The sequence below is a fragment of the Meleagris gallopavo genome, chromosome 17, assembly GCF_000146605.3.
Source record: "Meleagris gallopavo isolate NT-WF06-2002-E0010 breed Aviagen turkey brand Nicholas breeding stock chromosome 17, Turkey_5.1, whole genome shotgun sequence".
In the NCBI taxonomy this organism is placed as follows: Eukaryota; Metazoa; Chordata; class Aves; order Galliformes; family Phasianidae; genus Meleagris; species Meleagris gallopavo.
In genome coordinates, this window is record NC_015027.2 from 2,626,810 (window position 1) to 2,646,075 (window position 19,266).

Genomic DNA, 19,266 nt, shown 5'->3' on the forward strand with positions numbered 1-19,266 from the left:
CCGGAACGCAGCGGGGTGGGCGGGGGAACGACGAGCAGGACGAGGGCGGGTTACAAAATGTACACTTTATTACACCTTCAGGTGGGATACATCGCGATTCCTCGCGACGCCGCTGGGGCGGCTACAAACGGCCGGAGACGTCCGATAGCGAAGGAACAGCGGGCAGAGCTGCAGCGCGGGGCCGGGCCGCGGTAACGCGGTGCTCAGCGGGCGGCGGTGCGCAGGGGCAGCAGCGCAGGTCACACACGGCAGCGCCCCGCCTCGAAACAGGCTCTGCTCCGAAGAGTAAAAAGATCACAATGAAAAAATAACTTTAAACAGGAATAGCGTAACTTTGTCTAGTTGTACACGTTGCACAGCACGACGGCCAAAGGAAGATAAATCCATTTAAGCCAGCAGGAGTTTTCTGATTCCTCACGCAGTGCTGTTTGCAAAGTTTTTCTGTTTATGCCAGAAAGGTAAAGAAATGCCCACAGTTCTGTGCAGCTTCTTGCTTTCTTCATAACAATAAGGCAAACTGATTTGGAGAAAGAGGCCGTGCTCCATTCACATCCAAAATACCCACCTGAAGATACATTCATCATTAGCTTTATAAAAGAATAGTACAAAAGTTAGATCTCAATCTTTACACAGTTGTCACCATTCCCTCTTCTCCACCCCATCCCCCCCAAACTAAAAGCTGAGTAGAAAGTACAGAACATTTCAACATGTTGCAAGAGCAGAACAAAAACCAAGCGGTTCCATTTGATCCATGGGACAAACAGCTGCAGAGCCTTTGTTTGGCTGAACCTACTGAACATATACAAAAAAAAGGCTACACTTTAATACACATCACACAGTATTTACTCAGTTCATGCCTAAAATATCCATTATCTTAAAGTGAAGTATGAGAACGAGCACACAGGGAGGGTGCTGCAGTAAACTGTACACAAAACTACTAACAAACATTGTAAAAGGCTTACAAAAATGGAGAATGAACCTTTTTTTTTTTCCTTTAATTACATATACTTACAGGTTTTCACATTTACTGGCTAAGCTTTTCAGGGAGCACTTCAAATGTAAGTTAGACCTTCCAGAGGTATCTACCTGAAGCTAGAACAACATGCAGCTTTCACTGAGATGTAAGATACTTTGTGTTAACCACAGGAGGTTCTCTGAACAGCTTCAGCATGGATACTGAGAGCACATCCCAACTCTAGCAAAGAACTGCATGGTCCCACTGGCAGCTTGTGGTATGCTAACACAGATGGATGTTACTGACATTTATGGCATTTCACCCATTTACTTTTGTAAAGCTGCACATAACTTAGATTTAAGTAATGTTTGATTTATCAGGTTTGAATCAGCACAGAGAACAGCAGCAGAATGCACCCAGAACAGATTCTGAATGCTGCAGAGCTGCTAACAGACTGAACAGGCTGAAGTGTTGCAAAGTCCTTCTGTTAAAAGTTTAAAAAAAAAAAGAGGTGGTTTGACTTCATTTGGATGTTTGGAGTAGCTGCTTCTCACTTGGCTTAGCAAACAAGAAACACTGCACTTCCCTGTTATTGCATTTAACCATTAGTTCAACTTGGTTTAGTAGGCGCCTTTAATCTGACAGTAGGTGTCCTCATTTGGACCTTTGCTTGCTGGTTCTGGGCTTCAGATGTTGCTGGTGTCTGGGCTGGATTCTGTACGCCTGGAGCCTGAATCTGGGGTGATGCTGTAGTCACAACTTGCTGCTGTATCAGTTTCTGCTGCACAACTTGAGCAGTAGCGGTTGTTGCAGGAATCACCTGAACCTGCTGCTGACTTGCTGTGGTCTGAGACAGGGTCACTGTCTGGGGTTGAGCTTGTACCTAGACAAGACAGGAGGACAAGGCAACCATTAGATTCCTGCTCTGCGGAAGGTCTTTGCTGTCTTGAATGATGAGCATCTTAGACAAAGAAGGACTGGAAGCAATACTGGCACTGTGGTTTTGGTAAGAAAATGTTCTGTCGCCTTTTCTTACAAACAATAACCAAGAAACAGGACGCCTGTAACACAGACCTGCTCAGTGCAGGTTAAACAACATGCTCCTAGATTCTTTGCAGAAGGTACGTGGAAGAACACAATGGATAGATAAGAAAGGCAGTCCTTATGTACCTTGAAAAGTTATCCAAGTGCTCTACAGGGAATAACTCAATGCGCATTGACCAGCGAGGCTCCTGCTCCCTGCTGCTTACTTTGCCCTTGCAGCCTCACATCTGAGGTGGTGACCAGCCACCTTACAACACTTCATCATCATTTTAACATAAACAACCACAGATTTTATCTCACACTAAAACACTGCACTTCAAACTTTGTCAGATTAAGAGCTGACAGGTTAGATTTCTGAGAATGACTGGCAGGAATGTTTAATATTGGACAGAGGATGAAGCAATCAGCAGTGTAAGTAGGCCTGTTGCTAATGATCTGAAAGTTGTTCTAATCAGTGTTAAATAAAGGGAAGGGAGACAGAACTGTCTGTCCTCTTCCTCTGCTCCCAATCTGTTACCACGCCACATTTAGAACAGACACCACGGCACTCTGACTTCTATTAAGCACTTCAAACAGCTGTATGAACTGGAATTTAACTCCCAGTTTTTGTATAACAAACTCAGATGGTATTCATTAGTTCAATTATTTGACTATACATCACAAAAAGCTAATATTTAAATTTATTTCAACTTTAGAAAATATTTTCCTCATCTCTTCTACATTCATGAAGAAAACACTGCTGTATCTACCAGAATTTTGACTACAGAATTTACAGCAACCTGACCTGTTTTCATGTGACCTGTTTTTATAGAAAGGAAAAGGTCACATCCTTCCAAAATCCCACCCGCACCACACAAAGGGAAAAATACATATATTTCCAAATACATCAGCCTTCAGTAGGACCAGGTTTCTAGTGCTGCAGGCAAACCTACCTGTTGGGAAACTGAAACCATCTGTTGAATGTTGGCAACAGTAGCCTGTTGCTGGACCACTTGGGGAAGTTTTGCAACCTTCAGTGACCATAGAATAAAAAAAGATTTAGTCAAAATAAAACTGCTAATAGCTGCAACACACCATACTATCAAAACTGCTACCAAGAAACCTTTCCTAAGTTGTGTTTACTGCAAGTTGGTATCTTGGCCTTCTCAGTGACAGTGCAGCTTTGTAAATGAAATAAATTTAGAAGAGTATGTTAGAATAGCATACTTAGATAGGAGGAAAAGAGGAAAAGTAGAATTTTCAGCTATAATTGTAATTATTGTTTCCTCTTAACTACATATAACACTGAAGGAAGCATGGACATTCTAATGGACTAATTCATCTTTGATATAGCTTTGAAAGAGTAAGGCTTCCAGTTCCTCATCCCCTTCCTTTTCCATGGTTAGGCTGATCTAGTTATGAGAGAATTAGGTAACCATCAGCTCCCGTTAGCTGATAGAGATTAGGCCAGGAGGCAGCACCAGAAAACAGGAAGAAATACAACTGTCCTTAATAAGAACAGTACGACTCCATAATAAAAAGGAGTGACAGTTTTTCTTTTGAAAAGGAAAGACACTTTCCAGCTGGTTTCTCTGACCTGCCAAAAGGCCAGATATTCACCACCAATTAATCTTATTATAAAGTTAAATAAATATGTAACTGGAACTAATATGAGCAGGTGCTGAAGTGTTACTACACCTGTTACCTTTAGGGTTATCCCATCACAGTAGTGTTTAGAAGCGTGGAATGGTGTTACCTGTACCTGAATCTGAGCCTGCACCTGCTGTGTTCCACCTGGCTTCTGGGTTTGGGAAATTGGGGTCGTTAAGAACTGAGTTTTAATGGCAGGCTGTGTAGTATAGGTTACTTTTTGTTGCTGCGACGTCTGCTGTTGGGTTTGGACTGTGACCTGTTGAGCATTTATCTACAGAGGGAAAAAAGCATCAGTGACTACAACTCATGTATTTCAAAGAACAGGTACATAGCTAATGAGATTAATTACATTATTGAAGTAAATCCTCTCAAATAAAAATAGCCAAAGGAGCTGGGAGAGAGAACTTCCACGTATTTATACAAGTATCCTCAATCATTTTAAAGGTTCTCTTACCACACAGGCATACTTCATATGGCAATACACTTCCAAAATACTACACTAATGTAACTATGTTTGTGGCTCATGACAGCCAAGCCCATGAGATGGTGACATGTCAGGGAAAAGTGTATTTTTCACAGTTTACAATGTAAAAATGAAAGTCTTTGAGAAATTCCCAGACTTGGTTGTATTACAAGTGACTAAAAAGAACCTTAATCTCTGTTACTTAACACAGAAGACAAAACCAACTAACTTGCATTAAATTTGAGGCATGAGAAATCACAAACATATTAACAAAGAGTCCTCTCTAGATATGTGTAAGACCAAGACCTACTCATAGGAATATTAACTGAATGCCTGGGAGTGCCACCACAATCCAGAGCTTAAGCTTAACAACCACAGAAACATCAGGAAACTCAGAGGAAGGGCAAACTATGATACCTTTTGCTGCACAGTAGCTTGACCCTGTGCAACCTGGGGCTGGATAGCTTTCTGTTGCTGTGCTGCTTGATGATGCTTGAGTTTCAGAAGCTGCTGGACATGCAGTGGCTGGGCAACTACAGTCTGACCTCCTAAAAGTTATAAACATAGTTACAACCGTGAGTTTTCATTTACTGCTTTGTCCCAAGCAGCTTGCAAACACAGATTGTGCTTTTGCAGGCTTATACATCTGCATAGCTTTGAGCACTAACGACCCACTGATTTTCATAAGACACATGATTTTGACAGTAGAGTTGTGTGAGCAACCTACAATTGTGTTCTAACAATTATACTTCCTACAGGAAAACTTCTGTCTGCACTACAGGAGACAGTTACAAAAGACAAGTTCTCCTATATCTGCTTCATACTTAAAAAGAAGCAATTACTACAGCTTTATTTTCAAAACCACATTTGCTCTTGCCTACTCACATGCAGATTTCTGGCTTAAGAACAATACTGACCTCCAGATGATGTGGAGTAAGCACAATTCTCTTACCTCATTTTTGGAGCTCAGCCTCCATTGCATTAGTTTACTGAAGTCCCACAGAAGACACTACTTGAGCACCCTACCTTTACGGAAGCGGAATTTAAAACTGTGTTATATTTCAGGAAACGTACTGACATACCTGCTGCTTTCTGTGGCTGCCCAATAGCAACACTGATGCCTGCAACAGTAACGGGGAGCGTAGTGACTCCTGCAGATGACACGACAGCAGCTGGAACGGATACCACTGGAGGTTTTGCCAAAGCAACCTGTGCTGCTTGTGGAGTTTGGGCCTGGATTTGTCCTTGTGCTTGAAGCTGGGAAGCAGGAACACGAGTCTAAGCAGTAAGGAATGAAGATTATTGTACCAGCCAAAATAATATTTGCTTCATATAACAGGTGTTTAATAAGTGACAGTGGTAAATGTTTCTGAATATGATTTCTCCTTTACACTAACACACTTCAGAGATGTGTCAGTAGGTTAAGTGCTATTGAAGCTACTTGTGTTAGAGGTCCTTCATACAGCCTAAGTAACACAAAGGGCACTTAGGTGCACAAATAACCAACATCCAGTTCATTTAAACCAGCAGTGAGAACAAGGTGTCTGCAGCTGTTTTAATTAAGTCAGAGACAACTTACAAGACGAGCAACTTGCAGGTTTGTCACAGTAGTGCCTGTGAGGACTGCGCCAGGACGAGGTGCTGTAACAGCAGTGAGTTGTTGAGTTTGCTGTTGCTGCTGCACTTGTACTTGTGCTGCTTGCTGTTGTGCCCCTTGCTGTGTCTGCTGTGCTGCCTGTTGCTGAGGAAGCTGTAACTTCTGCTTCTGCAACTTGATTAGCTGCTCCTGAAAAAAATACACCACTTTATTTCCCATCTTTTATAGGGCTACAGGAAAAAGAATGGAAATGGACCTGCAGCTTTGAAGTAACATTCTATGCCAAACTTTAGTTAAGATCACAGAGCTAAGGAGCAACTCTTTTACACAACAGGTTGCCAGTGGGTAAGCAAGAGTAAGTACTTTACATCCTGACCTGTGTCAGCAGCACTTATATTTGAAATATAATATTTGCTTACTAACCTGTGACAGTTTCCCAACAGTTTTATTTGAGCTGGAGACTGGGCTTGTGCCTGAGCCTGAATCTGAGGAACCTGCACCTGAGCAGCCTGCTGCTGCTGTTGCCTCAAAAGCTGGAAGTGAGCAGGAGTGATTGTTTTGCCAGAGAGCTGGACTGTTGGTGTTGCTGCGAAAGGAAAAGTAAGAAAAAGAAATGCTCTGAGGACACTCAATATTGAATTTAATTCTCTGATTTCACCTGAGAAGCCAAGTGGTTAAAGAATGTTCTGCTACTGTACATTCTGTAGACTTAGTATAGACAACAACCCATTAGCATAAACACAATGAAGAAAAATAAAATATATACTCCTTTCTTCATAGTAGTTTATATTTGTGATACTCAGTATTTTACTGCTTGATTGCTAACAATCTTTTTTTAACTGTAACCCCTACGGGCTAAGCAATTCTCTACTGCAGCACTTTGTGCAGAAATACTCACCAACAAAAAAAAGGTAATCTGAGAACCAATAATCAGCAAGTTAGGAATCATACCACTGTTTAATTGTGCAGCCAACAAAGCCGGACTTTCAATACTGTTCGGGTCAAGCAAACTTCGGGAATCCTGCAGGAACACTAGGAAACAATCCCTAAGCATACAATTATTACCTGGTGTAACTTGAGTCACCAGTGATCTTGTCTGGGTCTGCACAGGTGTTAAGTTTGTCGTTACCACAGCTGATGCTGTCACTGATGTCACTGCACGGACCCCCTGGGTAGATGCTATGGTCACCAGCTCTGTGGAGGCCGCAGGTGCTGCCGCCCGCTGCTGGGTGTGCACAACTTGTGCAGCTGCAGTGCCTCCCGAAGTCTGAAGAGGAACACAGTCAGTCATTACTCTGCAGTCTTTGTGTCTCATATAAAGCTATGAACTTTCTGGATATAGAGTTTTAGAAATTGACATAAAAAGCAAAAAAATCCAAACCTTTCTAATAAATCTGTTTGAGTATATCTCACAGTTGGCATCTGGTTAAATCTTTGTCAGGCTGATCACCAAACCCTCAACTACACAAGTTTGATTTTACTACCTGTCATTTTTTGCTTAACCTTCTATAGTCTTACAACCTTAAAATAAAAATCACAGTTATTTAAGCATAAAATATTGGAGGCTGGAAATTATATTGACATCACTCATTTCTTAAGATGATACTTTTAAAAACAGTTCATAATTAAGCAATGTCTCTTAGGTACTTTATTCTGATAATCTGTCCAGGTTTATGCTGGTATTTTGCCAAGGGAGAGGAGTTGATACAGGGTCACAAGACTCTGCGTGAAGTTAATAAAGAGTGGAATTTCTGATCACTAATACAGCTAATACAGGAAACAGATCCAGATGTGCAACCAAAATGAAGCCAGAGATACAACTAGCGTGCAATCTACTCACAGTCAGTGTGCCAGGTATAACAGGTGAAGCCAGACGTTTATTGATGGGCTGAAAGGTAGCTGCAGGGACTCCAGCAACAGTATTCACTATGACATTCCCACTCACTGTAGCTGGAAGCAAAAAAAAAACAGGATTAAAAATGATATTGCAAAAAAAAGAATGAAAATCTTACATGCTATCATCACCAATGCCCAGTTATAAAGTCTTCTTACCAGTCTGTATGCTTGTCCCCGTGACTGCTGTTTTGATTGTGCCTGCCTATTGAGAAGACAATTGAGATAACTTTAGAAAACAATAAAAGAAAACTGAATATAGCTCTTATACTGCTACGCTGTTTAACACAGTGCTGTATTCCAGAAATGACAACTCAAGAAAGAGACAATGAAATGCAGAGATAGTTGTAAAATTTGCTTTGATTCTGCATATCAACAGTAACTTCTGGGTAGGTCAGCATTCTGCCATGTTAATGAGCAATTGGATACCAGTCAGGTGTTGGGTAAGTACTGGACATTTTACATCCTTGTCAGCAGAAGGGAGCGAGGTATCATCACTGGCACACGCAGGTAACCTCTCACACATGACATTGTGAGAGGTTACCTGTTAGGAGATACAGAGCAGTGTTATCAGGACAGAGCCTTTTCTCTGTCTATGGAAAAGCTGTACTATTCTGGCCCTTCAACAAGTATTAAAATCACTGCTGCCTGAGCACATTAGTAAATAAAGTGGACTGGCTTTAAAACAAGAGCTTTCAACCTGTTATCAGATTCACTAATACAGATTCTACATTTAAAGAAGCCATGAAAGCTTTACAATAATACAACTAATTGTTGGTCCTGTAGAATACAGGATTCCATTTTCCCAGCAAAGATTAATTTACTCAAAGCTTTGCTTTTTAACCTACTTTAACAGAGTAGCTGCTATAGCTAGTGTCTCTTTTCTGAGTTCTTTGGATAAACAGTGTTAAATGCTAAACTGAAAATGCAAGATATCTGTACAAAGAATACAGCATTCTGAGGTGGAAAAATGCTAATGCCTATTATTACAATAATGATATTAAGCGCTTTAATCAGTGAATAAAAAAAGAAGAAAGTGCCCAGCACAATCAGGAGAGAAAGAGAAAGAGAAGAAAAAAATAGCCTTTATTTCACTAAGTTGACCTAAAATTCTTACTTCCCAAAGCAAGTAAAAGCACGCAGATGTAGTACACAGAAAAGAAGAACTGAAGTTACTACATCAGACACCAAGTCCTCCCTTTCTTACCAATACTGCTGTGTTGGCCACAGTAGTTACTGCAGTCTGCACTACTGCCTGTGGCTGCTGAACTACCTGTGCCTGAGCCTGTGGCTGTGGTTGGGCCTGTGCTTGCTGGACAGCTGGCTGCTGAGCTTGCTGCTGGCCGGCTTGCTGCTGCTGAGACTGTGGGCCTGCCTGTTGCTGTGCCCTCTGCTGTTCAGCCAAAGCCTAGGAAACAAAGCATGAGTTTCACAGTTGTCAAACCAGTGCATCAATTAATGGATGTATTTAAAACAAAACAAAAAAATTAGTTCAGAACATATGTGCAGACACAGCATACAAGTCTGACTTCCTTGTAAACACATATAAGTTGTTACTAGTTTCAAACTATGAGCTGCACTCTAAATGTTATACAGCTTAGAAGATAACAGAACAAGCAATTTACCATCTAAAAGCAAGAACAAGCATTTCCTACTGAATAGTTTAAGAAAGGAGGAAACAGAACAATCAAGAATGAAATGAGATAGTTTCATGTTTTCACCAGATTTTAATTTAAAAAAAAAGAACATGTTTTCTAGAATGCTGCTTGTGAGCAAGAAGTATCAGTGTCACATACAGGCCCAAGGTTCCACTTTGGACCTTGTGTAAACGCTACTAAATAAACAACTTGCTGCAACTATCACAGCAGCAAACTTCTCCCAGAAGTCAAATTTTCCTCATGCTTCCTCTTGTCTATATTTTTTATTACAGCAGTCATACATGTAAGTGAAATGGAGATTGCACCTTTTTCTCTTTTGCAATACGTTCTGCTCGCAGGGATGCAACTTGAATTGGAGGAAGTGGCTTGTCGTAGTTGATTCCACTAGAAACAGTGATAAGACACAGCATGCAATAGTTAAACTACTGATTTTTTTATTTTTATTCTTCTAAGTAAATAAAGAAGCACTTTTAAGACAGAGTGTGCCCACCTTTCTGCGAGAACAGATGCATGCTTTGGATTCTTCTGGAAAGGATTCATGCCAAGTCTGAAATTGAGCAAAATTTTATTACTGAAGACAGAAAAAAAAACAAAAAAAACTTTAAAAGAGCATTTAATTTCATGTTTTGGTAGGTGACACTGTGGGTTTGGTGAAGTTTTCATGATATTCCCATCAGCACTGGAGCCTGCATAAAGACAGACATTTTAAGAGATGTGGAGTAAGTGATAAATGAGTACATGCAAGTTACTGCTGTTAACTTTTGGACACACACAAAAAAACTAAACAGCACAGACATCAGAATGTTTGCAACACAAGTAAACGGGAGGCCTAGTTTAGAAAGGATATCTTAAAAAAAATGACAAAACTCTTAATCATGTATGTGAACAAATTCATGCAGCGAATAAAAGCTAACCCTAACCACATGAAATGTGAAGACATTCCAATACCAGGCCAGAACACAAGGAAAGAGGGCAAGAACAGAGAAACAGAACAGCAGTTTGAAACAGATGAAAAAAATCTCTCAGTTGGGAGAGCAATTTAGAACAAAGTGTCCAGGAAACGTGGTGACAGGGAGGTTGGAACATCCCAGTTAAACTCACAGAGGTTTGATAGGTGGACTTCTTTTCCCTGCAATCATTTTCATCATCTCAAAATGGTTAGTATAAAGCTGCGTGTGGGTGGCACCTTCATCCTGAGCATAGATCTGATTCGTACGAAGTGGGCGACTGTTTTTAGTCTAAAAAATGAAAAGAAACAAACTTTTAATGGTGAACACACCCACACAGCACCTTGTCTATGTATAAACACATGGTGAGCTTGTAGATTATTTAAAAACGAACTCCAACATATCTATCACAGACTGGTTTCTGCCTCGTGTCATTGATAACTTACTGTTACACAAAATTCTATGGGAAATGTATAAAGAAAGAGCAAAACGAGGAGCAGTTCTCACGGTCACACTGGCATCAGCACTTGGGGACATACAAAATGGCAAACTAATTTGAAAAAGAATCTTTGCTTTAAGTTTAGATTTTGCAAGTTTAATTCAGTACTCAAACCAAGAGCCCATTAGTTTACAGTTATGCATAGCGCACACGTCAGAGTAACACCATCACTGCACTGCTCTCCCAACAAAGCTATGTTAACATCCAGCACAGCATGCCATCCTAATTCTTGGCTCCTCCTAAGCAGAAGCTGCCAGTCAGGGACAAACCTGCTTAATGGTCAGAGAATGGGGCTACAGTCAGCAGTTCTAGATTCTCTACCTAGTTCTGTCACTACGTTGCAGAATGGTTTGGAAGACGTTGTTTATGATCATGGAATTCATTTTTGTTTCTGTGGAGTGTTACAACCCTCATTTACAAAAAGGCACTTGAAGCATTAAACTCCCTACGTGTCTGTGATCCGCTCAGACCCCAGTATGAAGTACATCCTCACACATCTTAAGTACCATAACAATGATCAGGATAAGTTACATGGTGGTTGTCAGGTGGAAAAATGCCTACTACAGTTAAAGTGAAATGAAAGATTTCTTGCATGAGATAAAATTAATCTAGCAAATCCAAAAGCTGAAGTCTGGTGTCAATCCACTGTATCAACAAAGAAAGGAAAAATAAATTTGGAATTTTAATTGATGTTTGAGAACTCAAGTAACACTGAATATGGATCTCATATGAAGTATCTGCCCACCTCCATTGCTGCTAAATACCACAGTGTCTAGATTTGATTTTGAAAGAATACCAATGCACACCTTATAAATACTTTTTGTCTTCTTTTTAGGATTAGCTTCGTACATTAGCTGTAAAATAAGAAGGAAAGTTAGATGATCTTTTGTGGAAGATTTTGTTCAGGTGCTTTTTCTTTTCAAAGAAATCATATAAAATAAGTGGAAATCCTGATGAGGATAATTTTATAATCTTTTAACGTTATTTATTTACACTGTTGAAACATTTAACAAAAAAAAGTGCTTACGAAGATAAGGAAAAAATATTCTACAAACTTAACGTAGTAAAGACGCATCACTCTAAATAAACTCACCTTTCCTTCTTCCCTTGGGATAATGACATTTTCGTATCTGTTTCTGCATTGTTTTGGTGAGCGATAGACTCTGCTGCATGAGTTAACAACATCACTAACAAGGTCCCAGTTGGGAGTGTGTGCTGGCGATACAACAGCAAGATTTAAAGGGAGCTCCAACAGCTGCTTCACTGCCTACAATACATAAAGGTACGAAAGCTTCAGGTCACAAATCATTCCAATCCTCCACACCCACCCTTATCTGCATCCCTCTGCATTACTAGAATGAACAGATAGTTCAGACCTCAGTACATGACTTCACCTGTGTTCATAGAGAATAAATATGCAAAGTTTTCTATGCAGACAGGTGTGCAAAAACACAGAGAGGGGTACAGTAGGAACAGGGAGCTGCCAGTCAAGCACTGCTCTCTTCTCAAAGGTGAGGAAAACTTTAGGTGCACTATCCTGTATCCAGACTTATCTAGGCCATTACAGTAAGCCGTCTCTAAAACAAAATTAGGACTTTTTTATCCTCAACCTTTAATTTATCCTTAAAGAAAGAAGTAATGTGCAGTCTGCTCTGAGATAGGTCAGCACAACATGAAACTGATCATCAGGAATAAGCAACCTTCAAGAAAGAAAAATACTGAAAGAGCTATTTATGAAATTAGCAGAAAAAATGTAATAAAACAGCAAAAAGCCAAATGCTGTCTGACCTGCAGAAGTGCCCAGTCCTCACTGATCAACCACTCAGGATTATCCTGTCCATTCTCAGCAGCCGGTTTCACAAGAGTTGGCAAAGGCTTTGCAAACTGTGTTTGTTGTTTCAGTAAGATGTTCTTCTTCTGCTCCTTGCCCTCTCGGCGCATCTTCAACATTCCTGGAGTTGCTCGATCAAAAAGTGAGCGAGGAGGAATAACTGTCTCTCCATGACGCTGCTTTTTCTTCCTACCTGCAGCTAAGACAAGAGAAATAAAATTATTTGTAAACAGACACTATCATTGTTTGATTTCTTTGTTACATATAGCTGCAAAGTGCTCCTGAATGTATATATCCATGCTACCTCTTAAAAGCATTCTGCCAGCAACTAGATGTACTATGGCCAGAGCCTTAGTGACGTAAGACCAGCCTCACTGACACAGAATGCTGCCCCTCTCCTGGAACTGAACTTCCAAAAGTAAAATAACCATATATGATTAAATCAAAAGACACACTGTCTAAACTAGAGCTTTCAGTGATTGAGGATCACTGTGAGACAAAACTTTTCATCTCACATCTGTGCGTTTTGACCGTTACGAAGAGGAAGTAAAGATATATTATTTTTTTTTTTTATTTTAATTTTTTTCAAATTTTAGCAACAAAACATCAAGTAGCTTTGGCATTTACCAGAAGGATCTGTTTTGTGCCGTTTGCGTTCCTTCCTGACATACACTGGAGGCAATTTTGATTCTGGAATAGGGGTGGTATCATACATCAGGCACATCACAGAATCAATGTAGATATCATTGTCATCCTGAGGTGGAGTGGGGGGAGTCCAAAGCTGCAGAGAACGTAAACTTTTTAGTTACTGCCATATTAACTAAGCACTGATCTTTATGTTTCAAAACTAAGAGGTCTATTTAGGCTGCTGTTACTGATACCTACCGGCATTATTTCAGTTTGTCCATCTGGACCTTCATAGACGTACTCCTACACAGCAAAGAGAGAATGCAATCAAATGACATGACTGAACTCTGAAGGAAAAAGCATCCTCAGAATAATTTAAGAAATACACAATTCAATACAGTAATCAGGAATTACTTTGTTGTATGCATCCTCCCGAGTGTAGGTGAGAAGTTCCTCTTCATCCTCCCAGAGCATTTTTTGCTCTTTTTCCTTTAATTCCCTCAGATGTTGGACTTCCCACGCTTTCTTTGCTGTTTTCAGTTCCACCTGGGAGAAAAGTCAGACTCCTTACAACCTTCATGACAGTAGCAGACACTGGATTACAAGTTACTGATTTGTGGTATTTATGGATAAATCCTTTAAGCTGCAACATTCTCAGGCACAGAAATTTTGAACCCATTTCTTTATAATGAATTTCACAATCTCTTAGAGGAGATTTTTTTTTTGCCTCTGTTGCAAGTATTTTAAAATACTGAAAAAAAGCAAATTCTGGCTAAACATTCAAGACAACCAAAAGAAGATCCTTTAACCAAAAAAGCAGTCTCACTGAAGCTGATGACATTTTTTTCCCTGCTGACAATAGAGTACAACAAATATTTGCTGAACTGTTCTGAAGAACATCATTCCCATTTTACAAGAAATCAAGAACTGATATATGTTTAAACCAAAGGAATTACAGAACACTTATTGTAAAGCATTCTGGTGTTCAAAAGTAGAGCAAGAGGAAATAGCAGAAGTTCTTTACAATATGTCCTACATCATGGGATAAACTTCCATTCACACTGGAAATATTAACCCTCATCGTACACATTAGGAAACAACAAGGTGGAGTACAAATATTTATCATGTTACCTCATTCAGTCGTGGTTCATTCTCATCAACTGAAACATGGAAGAGCTCTAAGTAGTTCAAAGCATATTTCTCTATTGGAGTCAGCTGAGAGAACACGTTAAGGAAAAAAGAAGTTAGTATTAAGAATAATAAAAGAAACAAAGGAAAATGTATCAAAACTCTCCTTTAAACAAATCTCTTTTCCGATGGCATAACAGCTTAAGTCACTAGGACTTTTCCCATTTAGTGAATTATCAAACCAATTGAAAACAAAGTTGTTTCAAGGCAAAACTGCAAAGAAATTGAAATATTTGAACTAAGCATTTCTTTTAACTAAATATTCATGGAAAAAGTCACGGTACCTGATCCACAACAGCAACTAACTCCTGCAGTGGTGAGGGTTCCTCATTGTATTTTGATTCACAGAGCTCTGAGACCAAAGGTTCAATGCTTGACTCAGGTCTTATTTCATGTATGCGATCATCTGGCTCTTCATCCTCTCGTTCAATACTGTTGAGGGCCTTTCAGAAAGACATTTTTAAAATAATAAATACTTCAAAAACATGGAAAGAAACCCTTGCAAGAATTTCACTGTAGTCCAATACAAACTTCTGCAATAAATCACTCTTCAAGCAACAGTCCCATGCAAGCTTACAACTTAACACTACATCCAAAGGGACACAGGAGGAAAATTGACTGTTGAAACAACATAAAACCAACAGAAAACCAACTGGCAGAATTTACCTCCACCTCCCCAGAAAGATTAAGCAGCCATTAAATACTAATGTCCTACAGTTGCATCTTTAATTTGGGTTAATAATTACCTCTATGAATGGTCTTGCAACTTTAGGTGAGATGGTTTCTGCTGGAGATGGCTCTTGAGAAAGTACTACAAACTCTTCTGCTTTCACTCTAAATCCAGAATCCTCCATAGGAGAATGAACCTCAAACAACTCCTGAATCGTTTGCTTGGTAAATGGAAGGAAAAACAAGTATTACTCAGCTTTCAGAACCATTCTAGTTTTTTATATTACTTTGAATAAACTTAGTTTCCAGTGACCTTATAAACTGTGTCCTATCTATTACTTCTGGAAAATTGTCCTTTTTCTCTTCAGTATTTTCTGTAATTTTCTCTTGCAGGAACACACAACAGAATGAAGTGTTATCAGGTAATTTACAAGTGAGTGAGAAACAGACACGGACATTCTACATCACAACATCAGGAGTGTCAAAAAGGGATGGACTAGCTTTGTCAGTGTAGTCACCATCCTCTGCACCTTCAGAGCAGTTTATCTCACCAAATACTTTTAACTTTGTATTTTGGCTTTTTCAAAGTTGTTGAAATTTTCAACAAACTGCAGAAGCTTGTAGCAGGGTGCAAGAAATCAGAATATAGTAAGTCATATCACTGATGCCTTACAAGTAAGGGAACAAGAACAGGTAATGCCACAGCCTCTCAAATATTAACACCTAAGTTCAAGCAATCACAGTAACTAAGACATTTACCACTCCAAACACATTTCTAGTACTGTTGCACTTACTCCAGCAAGTCTGAACTTAACACTGCAACACTGGTGTTTGAACATATTTTAATATTAACTTACTTGTGTTAAAAAGGCCATTGAATAGTCATTTCCCTGAGCTGCTACTTCTCTGATCAAATCCTTTGTGCCATTTTTCAAAAGCTTCTCTTCTACAGAATTGCCACTGACAAGTCTAAAAAGTAAAACAGATGAACAGAAATTTGTTAAGTCATTTCCAAAATAGCTTTCAGAAGCAAGGAGAAGAATTGCTGTTGAAGAATAACACTGAACTATTGAAATGTAGTGATGCTTGCGTGTTTGAACAAAACAGACATTACCTGTTTCGCTTTAAAGCTTTCTTTCAACAACTAGTGTTAGGGAAAACAAACAAACAAGAAATGTAACGTAAAGCATGGTAGCATCCAGAAAATTTGTACAATTCATACAATTAGATGTGGTGTTAAGATAGACTATGTTATCATGTGAAAAAATAGTGAGGGGGTATTAAAATGAGATGATTTTCAGCACTGTTTCCACTTTCTTTCAGATTATGTAGCATTATCTGAAATGATCTTACGTTAAACACGTTAAAGAAAGGTCATTAATCTGTAACGTCATTAATCACCTATATATGTGGATATCTTTACACCTCCCAATTCTGTCACACCACTCCTGTGCCTTTGCATCCATCACTGGATTTAGATCATTGTCATAGAACACAACAGTGTCTGCTTCAACAAGATTGACACCAGTGGAACGACTGTGAGAAGAAAGGATGGCACAGAAAATGCGCTTGTCTCTGTTGAAGCTTTTCATCAGCTCCTACATAGAAGGAATAAAAGCAAGTCACACACAAAATAATTAGCCAAAGCAAACTCATTAGCCTAATCAGAAAGAAGTCAAAGTTTCAAAGTAAGTAGAAACAATGCAAATTTCTTTCCCTTGCTGTAGCACATAGAAGCCTGTGTAGCACATGTTGTGGTACCAGCAGACAACTGTTAGCACACACTTACCTGCCGTTGTTCATGGTTAGCATATTCATCAATCCTCACAAACGTGAGGAAATGGAAATTCAGGAACAATTCCAGTATGTCCAACATTAGAATCATCTGTGATAAAATCAGCACGCGGCGCCCTTCGGATTTCAACTTCTGAAGCAAGACAGCAAGAGCTTCTAGTTTTCCTATATTTAAAAGAAACAGCAATGCTTTCATTTAGATGTACCATTACTGTACAACAGGAAATTACAAAATGTTACCACTCAGTGTCCACCTTTACCTGAGTCATACTGCACCAGGCGGAGGTCAGGGAATTGTAGCAATTGCGGAGTTGTAATCCGCTGCAACTGATGTAAGTGTGGAGCTGCCTTCTGCTTCAGACTGTGTTTGAGGACTTTCAGTCTGTGGCTGTATGAACGGGGAGGGTTTGCTACATACAAGCATGGGGGAGCAGCAACTGCAGCTGGCAATACAAAGAGAGCCCTGTGGAAAGCATTTTAAAGTGTGAATACCAGGTTGTGAAGCTACATGCAAAAAGATGAAAATTTCCAGTGTAATTTTGCTCTATCATACACATTTTGTTGAACTGACCTAGGAAGTGCTGCAAATCTTAAGAATGCTAATATTCTCTCTCTCTCTTTATCTTGGTTTTGTTGCATCTGTTTTGACAATAGATTCTGATACAGTGTTTGTTTTGTGGCTATTGTATCCAGTGACTGGAGTTCAAACACAAGAAACGTAACACCAAACTTTTTTTGAAATACTTTTAGTTGAGGTCTTCTGACTGCATCCTATGTTTCTAGAAACACACAGTTATTTGCTCTGCACACAATTCACTAAGTGCCAGCTTTAGCTAAGCTTCTTGTCTGTGTCTCTACACCTTAACTCCTGCTGGATGGCTAATGGCAAGAAGTCAAAACTAAACCCAAAGCATGAGAACAAAAACTGACTATAGTCAGTTGAATTTGAGTCTGAAATTAGGAACGAGGTAGCAAACAATTTTGTTATCAAGATCCTAAAATAAACCAAAGGGATGGCTATGCGAATCCTGCAAATCATTTACTGCTAAATCAATCAATCTAAACCAACCAAGCTTATGATCAGAAACAAGGCTTTAGAGCTCTTCTGAAAAGGACAGATTAAGTAATACCTAAATGTAGTCAAGCCCTGCAAGGACAGAATCACACATTACCTGTCAATAACATCCTTTAGAGATTCTTGCTCCCGAACCAAAGTCTGGATCATTTTGCGCAATGGATCACTTGGACCTCCGGAGGCACTGGAAAGGCAACAGTTGACAAAGCCAGCCCACCTCCAACTGCTGTCCCCGTAGGCAGACACCTGGGATGACCTCCTCTCCCCAGCCAGTGAACAAATACTCAGTAAGTCACTGCCATACACTGGAGCCCTTGAACAACGGCGCTCGTTGCCAGAGAATATTCTGTCCAGACGCTCCTTTAGAAGTCTGTTCTTTTCTTCATATGTTTCCTTTGCCAAGGAAAGTTGAAAAAAATATTTGCTGCTTACAACAATTACTTAAAAATTTGAGTTTCCTTAGAATGAAGCTATTTGGGTCTGTCACCTGTGTCTTATCCCACTAAAATGGTCAATTCTAACAACTACTTGAATCAACTACAAAAAGTTGAAGTTTCAAATAAAAGCTGAAGATTACATTTAAATTCAATTATTAAAAAAAAAAAATCAATTCCATTTCAGATCAGTGTCTTGCTTGCATTAGAGTACATTCTCATATATGAAGAAGTGTCATTATGAAAAAAAAAGAACAACAAACTATTTCAAACACTTCACTAGTTACATTCATGTAAAAAAGTTGCAGTTTCTTACAATTTGTTCAACGTTCCTGGGTGTTTTACAGGTTGCTCGAGTATCTTTTTTATGAAGTGTTGAGATTAGAAATCTAGAGAACTTTGCCCAATTGCCTTTGTGTTCCAAAGACAAAATCTGATCATTACTACAGAATTACAGAAAGGAATGCATGAATATGTAACAGCTATAAGAATCTGTTAGCTGCTGTGCAGATGTATGCATCACATTTTAAATGATGGACTATAAGGGAAAATACGTCAAATTTGTCAATCTAAAACACTAACAAAAGAGAGGGGGTTGTGTTTTTTTTTCTTTGCCTATTCTATAACGGAAGTTCCTAATTAATTCCAGTGTTCTAAATTACAACTTAATACAGAACCTGAAAAGTTATGTTTCCATAAGAAAACAGAAGTGACATACCTGTGACTGCCCATGTGTAGGTGCTGGTTTTAACACCGCTCCCATGTCACCAGATGACAAATTAGTAACTGCAGTTCTACCTGGAATACAAACTGAGGATAAACCTTGTGTTTATATATTTATTCTTCCAAAGACTGGTTTCACTTATTATTTTCAGTAAATGGACGTTTCATAGTTGCACAACCCTCCAGTCAGTGTGAAATTGCACGTACTGGTGAGTCCACGCACCAATGACTAACCAA

The 19,266-nt window shown here is 39.4% G+C and overlaps 2 protein-coding genes across 9 annotated transcripts in view; one reads left to right on the top strand and one right to left on the bottom strand.

Moving 5' to 3' along the window:
- The window catches only part of GALNT9 (polypeptide N-acetylgalactosaminyltransferase 9), a 230,371-nt gene extending 225,130 nt beyond the window's left edge, over positions 1 to 5,241 (top strand). The window contains exon 19 of the transcript XR_004161565.1: positions 5,160 to 5,241. The gene's annotated coding sequence lies outside the window, so the exon portion shown is untranslated. The remainder of the gene's footprint in view (positions 1 to 5,159) is intronic.
- EP400 (E1A binding protein p400) overlaps positions 46 to 19,266 on the bottom strand; it is a 45,161-nt gene continuing 25,940 nt past the window's right edge. For 3 of the 8 annotated variants that reach the window (XM_010720021.2, XM_010720022.2, XM_010720016.2), the window contains 24 exons: positions 19,025 to 19,116; positions 17,970 to 18,265; positions 17,058 to 17,260; positions 16,793 to 16,962; positions 16,405 to 16,601; positions 15,861 to 15,972; positions 15,081 to 15,224; positions 14,619 to 14,777; positions 14,278 to 14,361; positions 13,561 to 13,692; positions 13,405 to 13,449; positions 13,147 to 13,300; positions 12,477 to 12,718; positions 11,782 to 11,955; positions 11,495 to 11,542; positions 10,344 to 10,480; positions 9,733 to 9,789; positions 9,548 to 9,626; positions 8,792 to 8,992; positions 7,744 to 7,789; positions 7,532 to 7,641; positions 6,757 to 6,958; positions 6,115 to 6,277; positions 5,739 to 5,880 (listed from right to left, as the gene is read on the bottom strand). In XM_010720021.2, coding sequence (XP_010718323.1) covers positions 5,871 to 5,880; positions 6,115 to 6,277; positions 6,757 to 6,958; positions 7,532 to 7,641; positions 7,744 to 7,789; positions 8,792 to 8,992; positions 9,548 to 9,626; positions 9,733 to 9,789; positions 10,344 to 10,480; positions 11,495 to 11,542; positions 11,782 to 11,955; positions 12,477 to 12,718; positions 13,147 to 13,300; positions 13,405 to 13,449; positions 13,561 to 13,692; positions 14,278 to 14,361; positions 14,619 to 14,777; positions 15,081 to 15,224; positions 15,861 to 15,972; positions 16,405 to 16,601; positions 16,793 to 16,962; positions 17,058 to 17,260; positions 17,970 to 18,265; positions 19,025 to 19,116 — 3,257 coding nt within the window. In that variant the 3' untranslated portion in view covers positions 5,739 to 5,870. Of the gene's footprint in view, positions 1,839 to 2,931; positions 3,010 to 3,740; positions 3,903 to 4,511; positions 4,643 to 5,176; positions 5,373 to 5,673; positions 5,898 to 6,114; positions 6,278 to 6,756; positions 6,959 to 7,531; positions 7,642 to 7,743; positions 7,790 to 8,791; positions 8,993 to 9,547; positions 9,627 to 9,732; positions 9,790 to 10,343; positions 10,481 to 11,494; positions 11,543 to 11,781; positions 11,956 to 12,476; positions 12,719 to 13,146; positions 13,301 to 13,404; positions 13,450 to 13,560; positions 13,693 to 14,277; positions 14,362 to 14,618; positions 14,778 to 15,080; positions 15,225 to 15,860; positions 15,973 to 16,404; positions 16,602 to 16,792; positions 16,963 to 17,057; positions 17,261 to 17,969; positions 18,266 to 19,024; positions 19,117 to 19,266 lie in introns of those variants that run through there. The other 5 variants (XM_010720023.2, XM_010720018.2, XM_019620980.2 and 2 more) reach the window with 4 other exon arrangements.